This window comes from Lacerta agilis, chromosome 4 (genome assembly GCF_009819535.1).
Source record: "Lacerta agilis isolate rLacAgi1 chromosome 4, rLacAgi1.pri, whole genome shotgun sequence".
NCBI classification, from domain to species: Eukaryota; Metazoa; Chordata; class Lepidosauria; order Squamata; family Lacertidae; genus Lacerta; species Lacerta agilis.
Genome location: NC_046315.1, coordinates 5,222,516 through 5,236,568, shown reverse-complemented (window position 1 = coordinate 5,236,568; position 14,053 = coordinate 5,222,516). Strand labels below are relative to the sequence as shown.

At 45.5% G+C, this 14,053-nt stretch overlaps 1 protein-coding gene across 1 annotated transcript in view; it reads left to right on the top strand.

Moving 5' to 3' along the window:
* The window catches only part of LOC117045136, a 506,969-nt gene that overhangs the window by 106,161 nt on the left and 386,755 nt on the right, over positions 1-14,053 (top strand). The window contains 1 exon segment of the mRNA XM_033145927.1: positions 4,057-5,061. Within this exon segment, the coding sequence (XP_033001818.1) occupies positions 4,057-5,061 (1,005 nt within the window).

The following is a 14,053-nucleotide window of genomic DNA, read 5'->3' as shown; positions in this document are numbered from 1 at the left end:
CATCCAGCCCAACCCCCTGCCAAGCAGGAAACACCATCAAAGCATGCCTGACAGATGGCTGTCAAGCCTCTGCTTAAAGACCTCCAAAGAAGGAGACTCCACCACACTCCTTGGCAGCAAATTCCACTGTCGAACAGCTCTTACTGTCAGGAAGTTCTTCCTAATGTTTAGGTGGAATCTTCTTTCTTGTAGTTTGAATCCATTGCCCCGTGTCCGCTTCTCTGGAGCAGCAGAAAACAACCTTTCACCCTCCTCTATATGACATCCTTTTATATATTTGAACATGTCTATCAGATCACCCCTTAACCTTCTCTTCTCCAGGCTAAACATACCCAGCTCCCTAAGCCGTTCCTCATAAGGCATCGTTTCCAGGCCTTTGACCATTTTGGTTGCCCTCCTCTGGACACATTCCAGCTTGTCAGTATCCTTCTTGAACTGTGGTGCCCAGAACTGTACACAGTATTCCAGGTGAGGTCTGACCAGAGCAGAATATAGTGGTACTATTACCTACCTTGATCTCGATGCTATACTCCTATTGATTCAGCCCAGAATTGCATTGGCTTTTTTAGCTGCTGCATCACACTGTTGACTCATGTCAAGTTTATGGTCTACCAAGACTCCTAGATCCTTTTCACATGTACTGCTCTCAAGCCAGGTGTCACCCATCCTGTATTTGTGTCTTTCATTTTTTTTGCCCAAGTGTAGTACTTTACATTTCTCCCTGTTAAAATTCATCTTGTTTGCTTTGGCCCAGTTCTCTAATCTGTTAAGGTCATTTTGAAGTGTGATCCTGTCCTCTGGGGTATTAGCCACCCCTCCTAATTTGGTGTCATCTGCAAACTTGATCAGGATACCCTCAAGCCCATCATCCAAGTCATTGATGAAGATGTTGAATAAGACTGGGCCCAAGACAGAACCCTGTGGCACCCCACTAGTCACTTCTCTCCAGGATGAAGAGGAGCCATTAATGAGTACCCTTTGGGTTCGGTCAGTCAGCCAGTTACAAATCCACTGAATGGTAGCATTGTCTAGTCCGCATTTTACCAGCTTCTTTATGAGAATATCATGGGGCACCTTGTCAAAGGCCTTGCTGAAATCAAGATAGGCTACATCCACAGCATTCCCTTCATCTACCAGGCTTGTAATTCTGTCAAAAAATGAGATCAGATTGGTCTGACATGACTTATTTTTCAGAAACCCATGCTGACTTTTAGTGATCACAGCGTTCCTTCCTAGGTGCTCACAGACCGTTTGCTTAATGATCTGCTCTAGAATCTTTCCTGGTATTGATGTCAGGCTGACTGGGCGGTAATTGTTTGGGTCTTCTCTTTCCCCCTTTTTGAAAATAGGGACAACATTTGCCCTCCTCCAGTCTGCCGGTACTTCGCCAGTTCTCCAGGAATTCTCAAAGATTACTGCCAGTGGTTCTGAAATCACCTCTGCCAGTTCTTTTAATACTCTTGGATGTAGTTCATCTGGCCCTGGAGACTTGAATACATCTAAACTAGCCAAGTATTCTTGTATTACCTCCTTACTTATTCTGGGCTGTGTTTCCCCTGCTGAATCATCTGCCCCATATTCTTCAGGTTGGGCATTGTTTTCTTTTTTTGAGAAGACTGAGGCAAAGAAGGCATTGAGGAGTTCTGCCCTTTCTCTGTCTCCTGTTCGCATTTCACCATCTTCTCCTCTAAGTGACCCCACTGTTTCATTGTTCTTCCTTTTGCTACGGACATACCCATAAAAGCCCTTTTTATTGCTTTTAACCTCTCTAGCAAGCCTGAGTTCATTCTGTGCTTTAGCTTTTCTGACTTTGTCTCTACACTTGCTGGCTATTTCTTTGAATTCCTCTCTGGTGACTTCCTCCTTTTTCCATTTTTTGTACATATCCCTTTTAAATCTTAAATCAGTTAAAAGTTCTTTAGATAGCCACCCTGGCTTCTTTAGGCACCTTCCATGTTTTCGTCTCATTGGTACTGCTTGAAGTTGTGCTTTTAATATCTCCCTTTTAACAAACTCCCATCCATCATGAACTCCCTTCCCTTTTAGTATTACTGACCATGGGATCACTCCCAGCATTTCCCTAAATTTTCTGAAGTCAGCTTTCTTAAAGTCTAGAATTTGAGTCTTAGTATGCTTGGTTGCTCCTTTCCGCTGTATAATAAACTCCAGAAGAGCATGATCACTCCCACCTAATGATCCTGCCACTTCTACCCCACTTACCAAGTCATCACTATTGGTTAAGACCAGATCTAAAATGGCTGATCCTCTTGTTGCTTCTCCCACTTTCTGGACAATGAAATTGTCTGCAAGGCCAGTGAGGAATCTGTTCGACCTTGTGCTCTTGGCTGAGTTTGACATCCAACAAATATCAGGATAGTTGAAATCCCCCATTACTACTATCTCACTTCCTTTTGAATACTTGGTCATCTGTTTCAGGAAAGCATCATCTGTGTCCTCAATTTGGCTTGGCGATCTGTAGTAAACTCCCACAATGAGATTACTGTTATTTTTCTCTCCCTTAATTTTGACCCAGATACTCTCAGTTTGGCTTTGAAGTTTTAAATCCTGGATCTCTTCACAGGTATACACATCCCTGACATATAATGCCACCCCTCCTCCTTTCCTGTTTGGTCTATTTCTCTGAAATAGATTGTATCCCTCTATTACTACATTCCAATCATGAGACTCATCCCACCAGGTTTCAGTGATGCCTATTATGTCATATTTAGTTTGGTGTACCAAGAGCTCAAGTTCATCTTGTTTATTTCCCATGCTCTGTGCATTAGTATACAGACATTGAAGACCATTGATCATTCCCCCTAGTCTCTTATTTAAGGATTTTTCCTTCCCACTACTAGGTCTGCATGCTGTTTGCTCCATTTGGTTCTTGACATTTGGATGATCATCTTCAGCACTTGATAGACTCCTACCTTCAGGACCACTATCTCCCTCCCCCACATAAGTCAGTTTAAAGCCCTCCTGATGAGGTTTTTGAGATTGTTGGCGAAAACATTCCTCCCAACCTTTGTGAGGTACAGCCCATCTCTTGCCAGAAGTCCATCTTCAAGAAACTTCAGACCGTGATCTAAGAATCCAAACCGTTCCTGCTGGCACCATTTGCGAAGCCAAATGGCTTTTTCCTTAGAATTCTGCCTTTAGACCAGTCCTTGCAGTTAACTTCACATTACATTTGCCATGTCATCATGTATACACAAAGATGGTTTTCTTCTGTCATGTAGGGACAGTCTCTCCATTCTTCGATCATCACTTTCCTTTGTGCACCTTTTCCTGCCTTTACCAGTCTGAATTTGTAGAAATGCCAGCTTTGGTTAAGTTTTCCCCAATCTTTCATCTAATTTCTTCATAACTGTAGCCTTGTTCACTTAATAGGAATATTTTGCATTGCTTTCTAGGTGGCCAGTCAACACTTTATGCCATGTCTATAATTTTATTATGTTTTACAACCTCACTAAATGAAAGTATACAAAAAAACCAACCAACTTGATAGCAATCACATAACACACTGACAAAAGTCAACCAAAGCAAGTTGTGCTTTCTTTTTCTGGTTATAAGGGTATAACGTTTTATAGAATACAGGTAATTGAACAAACTTTTTTGGATTGCATTCTTGATGAAATTATCTTTCAATTGATTCCATTAATTTTATGATATTACTCCAAAAGAAGTGGTGTTATAAGCCATCAAACCTCTGAAATACACTTTCCCCCAAAATTCTCCCACAATTTTGACCACTAGTGTATATCAAACGAAGCCACATTCTACAACTCATCAGAATCTAATAATAAATATGTTGGTTAATGACAAACAACACAGGTAATGAACACACAACAACTCCCTTCAGTTCTTCGCCATTTGTTTCTGAGGCTCTAACCCCTTTTTGTCTCCATTACAGATTGTGATAAATCAGAAATCAAGAACAAAGGTGACCATGACAAATTCCCCAGAGAAGAGAAGCCACGTAAAAATTTGGAGTGTGGAGAAAGCTGCAGTCAGAGCTCCCATTCCACTTCACATCAAGAAAAACTCATTGGAAAGAAACTCTATCAGTGCATGGAATGTGGAAAGAGCTTCTGTAAGAGCTCCCATCTCACTTCCCATCAGAGAATTCATACAGGGGAGAAACCCTATCAGTGTGTGGAATGTGGAAAGAGTTTCACTGATAGCTCCTCTCTCACTAAGCATCAGAGAATTCATACAGGGGAGAAACCATTTCAGTGCATGGAATGTGGAAAGAGCTTCAGTCAGAGCTCCTCTCTCACTTACCATCAAAGAATTCATACTGGGGAGAAACCCTATCCGTGCATGGAATGTGGAAAGAGCTTTAGTCAGAGCTCCTCTCTCACTTCCCATCAAAGAATTCATACAGGGGAGAAACCGTATCAGTGCGTGGAATGTGGAAAGAGCTTCACTGATAGCTCCTCTCTCACTAAGCATCAGAGAATTCATACAGGGGAAAAATCATATTGGTGTGTGGAATGTGGAAAGAGTTTTAATCAGAGCTCCCATGTCATTTCCCATCAAATAATTCATACAGGGGAGAAACCCTATCAGTGTGTGGAATGTGGAAAGAGCTTCAACTGTAGCTCCCATCTCACTTCCCATAAAGGAATTCATACAGGGGAGAAACCCTATCAGTGTGTGGAATGTGGAAAGAGCTTCAGCTGTAGCTCCCATCTCATTTCCCATCAAAGAATTCATACAAGGGAGAAACCCTATCTCTGTGTGGAATGTGGAAAAAGCTTCAGTCATAGCCACAATCTCACTTCCCATCAAAGAATTCATACAGGGGAGAAAATATATCATTGTGTGGAATGTGGAAAGAGCTTCAGCAAGAATGACAATCTCACTTCCCATCAAAGAATTCATACAGGGGAGAAACCCTATCAGTGTGTGGAATGTGGAAAGAGCTTCAGTCAGAGCTCCCATCTCACTAGACATCAGAGAATTCATACAGGGGAGAAACCCTATCAGTGTGTGGAATGTGGAAAGAGCTTCAGTCAGAGCTCCAAACTCACTTCCCATCGAAGAATCCATACAAAGGTTGAAAAAACCATTATACAGCTTTAGGAGCCATGCAAATCCGCACCTTTTTAACCAGACCTTTGGCTGGTTGACATCTAATGCTCTTTTAAAATGTGGTGTTTTGTGTTTTTATGTTGTATTTTTATTTGTAACCATCCTGAGAGCTGGGGGTGTAGGGAATAGGTGCCAACTCTTAAAGGCCCAGGGGTCTTTACCACCCCACCCCACCCCCCGCAATAAAATATTTGAGACCACCCCCCTCCATTTTTTGTGTGTTTTCCCCCCAAACACAAGCTTTTATTCTTCCACAGCTTGCCATACAACTTCTCTTTCAATTTGGCCTGTTAAAAAATAAAAAAATAAACGCACAAAGGTCATGAGGAAAACAAAACACAAATGTGGACAGGTCCCATCTTTGCAGGCCAAATACAAAAGTTGCTTTAAAGCAGGGCTTCCCAAACTTGGGTCCCCTGCAGCTCCCGGAGTACAGTTCCCATCATCTCTTCCCATTGGTCCTGCTAGCTAGGGATGATGGGAGTTGTAGTCTAAAAACAGCTGGAGACCCAGTTTGCTTTATAGAGAAATTAGGCTGTCCCTGTGACACTCTTTGCTTGCCAAAAGCACTGCCCCAGAATCTGAACCACTCCCAGTACTGCTAATTGGAATTTATAGATCGCAAAACTGAAGTTTGATTGGCACTTCAACCTCTAGGGAGCTTCTAGGTGCTTTCTCCACAACCTAGAGTACCCACAGAATTGTGACTTCTACTGGCAACACATAGGAGAACAAATGAAAGACAAACCTGGAAAGGGCCATATCAAATGGACATCTGGTGTGAAGAGGTAACTTTTCCCACTGCTGAACAATGCCACATGTAGAGGAGATGAAATGCTAGAAGTTTTCTTTGGGGCAAGGAGCGCTACTAGGAAATTGAACTTCGGGCTCAAAATATTACTTTTTTAAAAAGTCGCTCCCATTATAGGCATTGCTATTCAAATGGTGTGCATGCATCATGGGATTGATTGTGCAAGGCGGGCCTTACTTGCCTCCCCCCCCCCCCGCAATATTTTATTCAAGTCTGCACCACTGGGTCGGGCCGTTGACAAATTAAACAAATTCTTCCTTTGCACATGTTACTTGCCAATATCCTTATTATCATTTTTAAAATTTATGTGCACTTCATCTGAATATACCACAACATAAATATACAGGTTTAAAGCATGCCTTTCTCAGAAACAAGTAGAACCAGAGAAATCTCTCCTCCCCTTTCTTTGGATGGCGTTACAAACTTTGTTGATTAGAGGACTGCTGTGGAAATGGTGCATCTCGATTTCAGTAAGGCTTTAGACAGAGTTCTCTCTGATATTTATGTGTCGTCTCTAAACTAGCTAAGTATCTAAAATGCCCATCCAAGCCTAACTCCAACCCCAACCCCAGCCCCAGCCCTAAGCCTAACCACAACTACCCCTCTGTGTACAGAATGAATACATACAAAATATAGACAAATGTGCACAAAATTAAAATGTAAAATAAAAAATACTAAAATAAAGGACAAAAAATAAAAAGTGTTAAAATAAAAAGTGTTAAAATAAAAATGAAAAGAATTAAATAAAAATAAACAAAATCAAATACAGTGGTATCTCAGGTTACAGACGCTTCAGGTTACAGACTCTGCTAACCCAGAAATAGTACCTTGGGTTAAGAACTTTGCTTCAGGATGAGAACAGAAATCGTGCGGCGGCAGCGGGAGGTCCCATTAGCTAAAGTGGTACCTCAGGTTAAGAACAGTTTCAGGTTAAGACCAGAATGAATTAAGTTCTTAACCCGAGGTACCACTGTCAAAGTATTTAATGAAAAAGGAAGCAAAATAAGAAACTGAGAAAATAACAAGAAACCTAACTCCTTTCCTAATCTCCACCAACCTCCACTTGCCTCATTACTAACCCACAATGGCTGCCTGCATGTCAGTGGCTTAAGGGAGAAGCAAGAAAGGTCACAAAGGAAGGCCGGTCCTTGTCACCGTGGCAACCCACCCCCCCCACACACACACCTGGACCTGGGCACTCCGGATGCTCCTCTGTCAGAACTCGGAGGAACCTGCTGTTCTGCCTTCAGCTGGGCTGCATCTTCCTTTCACATCCTTCTTCCTGCAGCCCCATTTCCAAAGGGATACCATCCCCACATCCTCCCAGGCAGGCTAGCGGTCTCCATAGCGTAGGATTGGACAATCTGCTTAAGTCTCTGTCCCCCCCGCCAAACCCTGGAAAGCTGCTGCTGGTCATTGCAAGTTTTGCTGAGGTAGATGGGTCACAGGACTGACTCTGTCCAAGGCCATACACCTAACCCTAAACCTAACCATGAAGTTCAGCACCCGGGGGGGGGGGAGTGGGCTTGGAATGTCCTGGCCAAAGATGGGGGTGGGAATATGAAAGTGGTTCTATTACTCAAGAGTGTGACTGGATATCTCCAGTTTGGGGGGGGGTGTCAGGGGGGCAGTGGACCTTCAAATGCTCTCCATTTTGGTTGGCCCTGCTGATGTTGGATCTCCAAGGATATGAGGCCCAACGCATTGGAGGAGCCAGAAGTTGGGAGGTTGCTTCTGACATCAAATCTCTTTTCTCCAGCATAGGAGGAGTTGATCTGATTTGTCCTAGGGGCCCTTCGGATTGCATGCCAAGTGCCTTAATTTTTACACAAACAATCATTCTGAACATATTACATGTTAATATCCTGCCTTTCTCCCTGAGAGGGACTCAAGGCAGCTTACACTTCAGATAGAAACAGCTAAGCACATGGGAAATGTGTAATAATTTAAGAAACCCTTACATACTAATGTAATTCATAGATATATCTGGTATATTGGAAGCATATAGAACATTCCCATAGAAGCAGCATGTCACCAGCGCTTTCATGCAAAGCTGTCACTTCCCAAAAGCCTCTTGGGACAAGGAAGTCTTGACCTGCTGGCCAAAAGCCCCCAAGGAGGGAGCCAGGCTCATTTCTCCAGGAAGGGAAGTTCCAGCGAATGCCGTTTGTTCATGTTAAACTGCAGTTGTTGTTTATAAAGCAAATATTCAAGTGGGTCAATGTCATCTTCATGCCTGTTTCATCCTAATTTTGGGGAAGACAAATCGCTATAAAGAGAGATCTAATAATGCAGAAAAAAACAGGATAGAATATTTTAGATTTCCCCTCTACATTTGTGTAATTATTTTTATGTACTTTATACCAATGTTTTAAGTGAAGCAATAAATGAGAAAGAAAAACAGTATCTTTTCAGACTGATTGATTGCGATGGTTTGGCTTTCTGCCAAATGGCCCTGGAGAAGAGGGGGTGGGGTGGGGAGCTCAGCTCTGCAGGATTCACAGGTACCGGTAGGTCTGCTGACCTTTCAAAGCTCAGGGCACAGAAATGGCTCCTCTTTCTTTAAGGGCCCCACAGACCTCATGGGACACTGGAGCAGATTCCCTTGTTGCTTCTTTGAGTCAATGGAGGTTGCATTTCCTTATTCACAGGAGGGCTGTTGATAAAATACACCCTTCACACTTAGTTATGTATTAGGAAAACAAGCACAAATGAGACTCCACGGGTCAAAGGCACTTAGATTCTCAATAACTTAGTGTGGGAATATTGTGGATGGTAGGAGAGGATATATTGTCCTTCGTCACTCATGCTAGCAGAACACATTCCATTGCACATTACTGGAAGCTAGTTGATAGATTCGTTAGAATCATAAAGATTGAGCAATCCGGTCTGGCTTATTCAGATAATAATAATAATATAATAATATTTATTATTTGTACCCCGCCCATCTGGCTGGATTTCCCCAGCCACTCTGGGCGGCTTCCAACAGAAACCAAATACAGATTGGGTGTTCTGGTAAATTTCCCCTTTAGTTCCCTCTTAAAAACAATAATAAATCATAGAGTCAGTTTTCCTTGGAACTGTAGTAAGAAATTACGTATATATATATATATATATATATATAATATGTTTGTAAGTGTTCCAAGCAAACAAGGCCACATGTCTGAGCCAGACAGGCCTCACACCATTTTGACTCTCAAAACTGACCAAATGTTTACCACATGGGTCTCTGCAAGGAAGGGGGGGTGAGGAATTTAATTGTTCCAGGAATTAAAGAAGATTACCATCTCAAAGGAATAGCCAGGCTACTGAGAAGAGGCACCAGATAACGCCTTTTTGTGTGGTGGAGGTGTGATGCATCTGGGCGATGAGCTTGGGTTACACTTCTTCTGTGATTCATGTTTCTGGGGGTGGGCTAGACTCCAGGAGGGATTTTGAAATGTCAGCTGAGATTCCTGCATTGCTGGGGGTTGGACTAGATGACCCTCGGATCCCCTCCTATCTCTCCACTCCTGAATTATAAGAGAAGGTTCCTTGCCTCCTGCAAAGCCCTTTCCCCTGCAAGCTGTTCCTCTGGTTTCCGGCCAAGGGAGGGAGATGCTCCGAGTCCAACCAAGAGCCTCACCCCCAAAAGGATATCTGGGCATTGGTGCAGCCCCCCAAAATCCATAAAAAGAATAAAAAGTCGAGGTTCCGCCAAGAGGGAGAGAGCTGAGCTGGGTGGACTTGCCTTTGCAAGGGTTAAAGGGAACTGAGCTGCCTTCCTAGAGAGGACAGGAAAGAGGGGGCCAGGTCCTCCAGAGCCAAGGCCCCTCCCTCCCCAGTCCTCTCCTGCAAGGGCTGCATGGCTGTTCCCTCCTGGGATCTGGTGAGTCTCCTCTCTCTCTCTCCCCCCAGAGGGTGCAGTGGGGAGGCGGTGGGGGGTCCCAGGGCTGCAGCAGGGGAGGATGGCAGCCTGGGGGGCCTGATCTGCTCATGCAGGGGGAGGAGAGGGTCCTGCCAGGGAGGGGCGAGGTCTGCAACTCTCTCCTTCCTGGAGATCAGAGGATCCCAAACTCATTTGGCCCCCCTTTCAGAATAAAATGATTCCCACGGAATCTCCCTTCTTTAAACAAAGGAGTCCCTAGGACACAACATCGCTCAGCGTCATTGCACAACAGAGGAAACATGTGCAAATGGTTTTCCAAAGCTGGACAAGGAGGTGGACTAGCCACCCCTGCCCCCCCCCAAAAAAAACCCACGTGGAGGAAGGAAGGAAGGAAAGGTGAGAGAGAAAGGCCAGGAATAAACAGAGGGATCCCAGCCCATAGTCTGGCTGCTGCATTGCAAACCAGTTTCCCAGTCGTCTCCAAGGGCAGCTCCACACGGAGGCCACTGCAGCAATCCCCTCGCACCCAGAGCAGGGCATCCCAAGACCACATCCTCTCTGTCCCAAAGGGATTGTTGCTGGCAAACCAGCCGGAAATGAAGGATGCTACTCACTGAGCCTCCAGGGACCTTGGCATCAAAGGTTGTGTGTGTGTTAACCTATCAAATAATAATAATAATAATAATAATAATAATAATAATAATAATAATAATATTTCCCGCCTAAATTTCAGGGGAAATGTCTTTGGCCCCACGCACTTGGCCCTCAGGGGGTTGGTCAGATACATACCTGGCCCTCAGAGCAAAGAAAACGGGACCCCTTCCCAGGAATCTGTCTTGAGAGCGGCAGAGAGTCCAAGTGCAAGAAAAGGAGACAGCAGGGGAGTGGGGGTGGGGGTGGGGACCAACTCCTGAGGACCCCCGGGTGAGGACCCGCCAAACAACCATTTTTCACAAGATACAAAGGATTCCCTTGTCAGTCGGTTCTGACTTCATGCACTAAGTGGAAGGCAGCAAAAACCAGGTTGATTAATCTCACAGAAATCCCTTCAGTTGTCTCTGCATTTTGCGTTGCTAGAAGGCTAGAGACTTATTTCTTCTCCTCTTCCTCCTCCTGTTTCTTTCAAAAAGATAGCTCATGGTCTGGGATGCGGTGCAGTCCAGCCCTGGTTCCCTCCAAGACTCATCCATGCTTGCTCAGGGAACCATTTCCCCCCCTGTCCTACGAATTCTTTAACAGAACAATTGCATTTGCTTTGTAGGATTTTCTAGAGCTTCTCATTAAGACGGACAGAACTTGGAAGAAGACCAAAGGGTTCCTTCCGATCTCTTAGAGGCTTCCTGAGAGCACAGATGGATGAACGAGACTCAGCTGGCCCTGGAACAGGAAGACGCCATGCCACCCAAACTGGGAGCAGTGGGGGGTTCTGGGAAAACCAAGTGCAGGAGATCCTGGGTGAGGAAGACACCCTCCGCTCAGAGGTGCAGAGCCGGCAGTTTGGGTGGTTCTGCTACCTGCAAGCCAATAGACCCCGAGAGGTTTGCAGCCGACTCTACCACTTTTGCTACCAGTGGCTGAAGCCGGAAAGGCACATGAAAGCTGAGATGCTGGACCTGGTGATGTTGGAGCAGTTCCTGGCTGTCCTTCCCCCGGAGATGGAGAGCTGGGTGAGGGAATGCGGAGCGGAGACCAGTTCCCAGGCGGTGGCCCTGGCCGAAGGTTTCCTCCTGAGTCAGGCAGAGGAGAGAAAGCAGGTGAGAGAGACTTTCCTCTGGATACTGCAAAGGGGCTCCAAACAGGACAGAACATCCCATAATGGTCTGTTGATGGCCCATCCGTTTTCTGGGAAAGCATCCATGGAATGAGATCTCACACCCTTCAAGTCATTGTCATTCTCTTTCTAATATTTCTCTCCATTCTCTGTTTTGAATCCTTGTTTCTTTTTCAGGAAAAGGATCATTTTGCAGAAATAGACCTGGATTCCTGTGAGGCAGAGAGGCCTCCGTTGGACACCAGAGAGAGGCCACTGGGTAAGGAGGAAGGTGGATTTTCTTCCTTTGGTCTCATTCTGTTGCTTTTCCAACTCATCCGAGGGTTCTTCTCATCTTGTCTTGGGGGGAGACAGTTGGGAACAAGGGTCCAGAGGAGGGGAGATCTATTTCTGCACAACAAATATATGAAATGGGCACAAACGTCCAAATGCTCTCAGCAGGTGAGACTTTCTCAAAGGCCCATCTGTAGTTAGAGATGCCCTGTTTCACCTGTGAGAGAAGCAGGCACTCCTGGGGTCATGATTACCTTTTTTCTCTTGCAGGTGACCGAATGTTGCTGGCAAGACCTCCTGATCCGTCTTTTCATGGGGGCAGAAGGGAAGCAGCAGCTGTGGAACCAGATCAGGTCAGGGGAAGCTGCCTTGTGGGGACTGAGGCCGAGGGCTGGAGCAATGTCATGGACTGTTTGGGCACAGAGGAATGGTGGGAGGAAGCAGCCGGGGAACCATGAAGGGAAGATGGCTCAGAGCCCAAGGAGTGGAGGTATAAGAAGGATGGGCGGTCAGAGGGGGAAGAGGGAGAAGCCTGGGAAGAGGAGGTGTCAGAAGCTGAAGGTGTAACAGGGCTTAGTGAGCTGGGAAACTCTGTGGCAGAATGCAGTGCAGAATCAGAGGCAGAAGAGGAAGGAGGCGAGTGGGAGGAGGGAGCTCGAGAGGCTGAGGTGTGAGTCAGGATAAGGAGGAGACACCGGTGTCTCTCTCTCCTTTTGCCAGAAGCCACCCTCCTTGCTTGTCTCTCAGAGCCAGGAGATCCCCTGATTTGAAGGAATCTCTGCTAGATCATCCAAGACTGCTGGCCATCCAAAATAGGTCTCAGGGAATCATCCGTTCCCAGAGAGGCCGTGCAGGGTCAGTGGAAATACAGACAGCCCCAGCACCGTGGGAACAGCAGCAATACCTCCAGCGGGGAAAGCAGGACATCCTCCAGCAGGGAGGAGAAGCAAGAAGCGGGACAGGCGAGGAGAGGGCTTGGGGATGCCAGGGAGCCCCAGCACCAACACAGCCAAGCCGGCAAGGAAGGAGGCACGACGCTTCCAGTGCCCCAATTGCGTAGAGGGGTAAATCGTAAGGAGGGTAGGAGGAGATTTGGGGTACTAAAGTTCTTTTCCTGGGGGCACTCTCAAAGGGCGCCACTTCTGGAATCTGGGCCCAACTGAAACGGTCATGGGTTTTGGAGCTCTGCACTGTACATATTTGAACTATTAAAACTGTAAATAGAAGGAACAGAGTCTTGCCTCGTTACTCACGAGAAACCACCACAGAAACCTTACAATAGGCTTATTTTATTTCTAGATTGATCACTGGATGCTAAAATTGGGTTCTAAGCAGTGGACAAATGAGAACAAATAGTGGCCTGGATTCACCTAACAAGCTCCACCCGCTGCGAAATGGGGCCTGCCCCCCATTCCTCCCCCTCTCCGTGCCCCCATGAGCCCCCTGAATTTGACTCTAGGGCATTGAGAGGGAACTCTCCAGAACAGCTAACGAGGAGAGGAGAAAGGGGATCCTTCCATCAGGCAAACTGGAATGCTTGCGTAAGCAGAATGACTTGGAAAACACAAAGTGGAGTACCACCTATTTGCACAAAGATGAACACCCATAATTAAAACACAGAATAAAATAAGCATCCATCAATAAAATGTGCAGCAAAGCATTCCTATTTGAAACAACACAGCAATTTACAGGAAGGAAACGACAGAGCATTGTGTAGCAGATCATATTGATGCTATCTCAGAGGAGGTCATTTCCCTTTTTCTTTTAGGGTCCAGTATGCTTTGAAGATGTCGCTGTTCGTTTCACGGATGAGGAGTGGGCGTTGCTGGATCCTGACCAGAGAGCTCTGCATAAGGACGTCATGGAGGAGAATTGTGGGATCGTGGCCTCTCTTGGTAAGGCTCCCTGTGGGATCGTCCTATCTGCCTGGAAATTCAAAAAATACCTCTATGTGACCAACCTCATATATTTTCACAGAACTCGCAGTTTTTTCTTTTAACAATCTTCCTCAAATTATTCCTTTTTCTCCCATGGTTGGGCTGCTCTGAACTGCCCAGGCCATCTTAAATGTCAGCTTCAGAATTGTTAGGAAAGATAAGTAGCTTCAGTTTTTCTGTTTTTGTTTTTGCTCCTGTCTGTCTTGGGTTGACCAAAGAGACGACTGACCTTGGAGATGGAGGGGATGCCATGACTGGGCCAAACAATATCTATCCCAGAGAAGAACCAGGCTTAT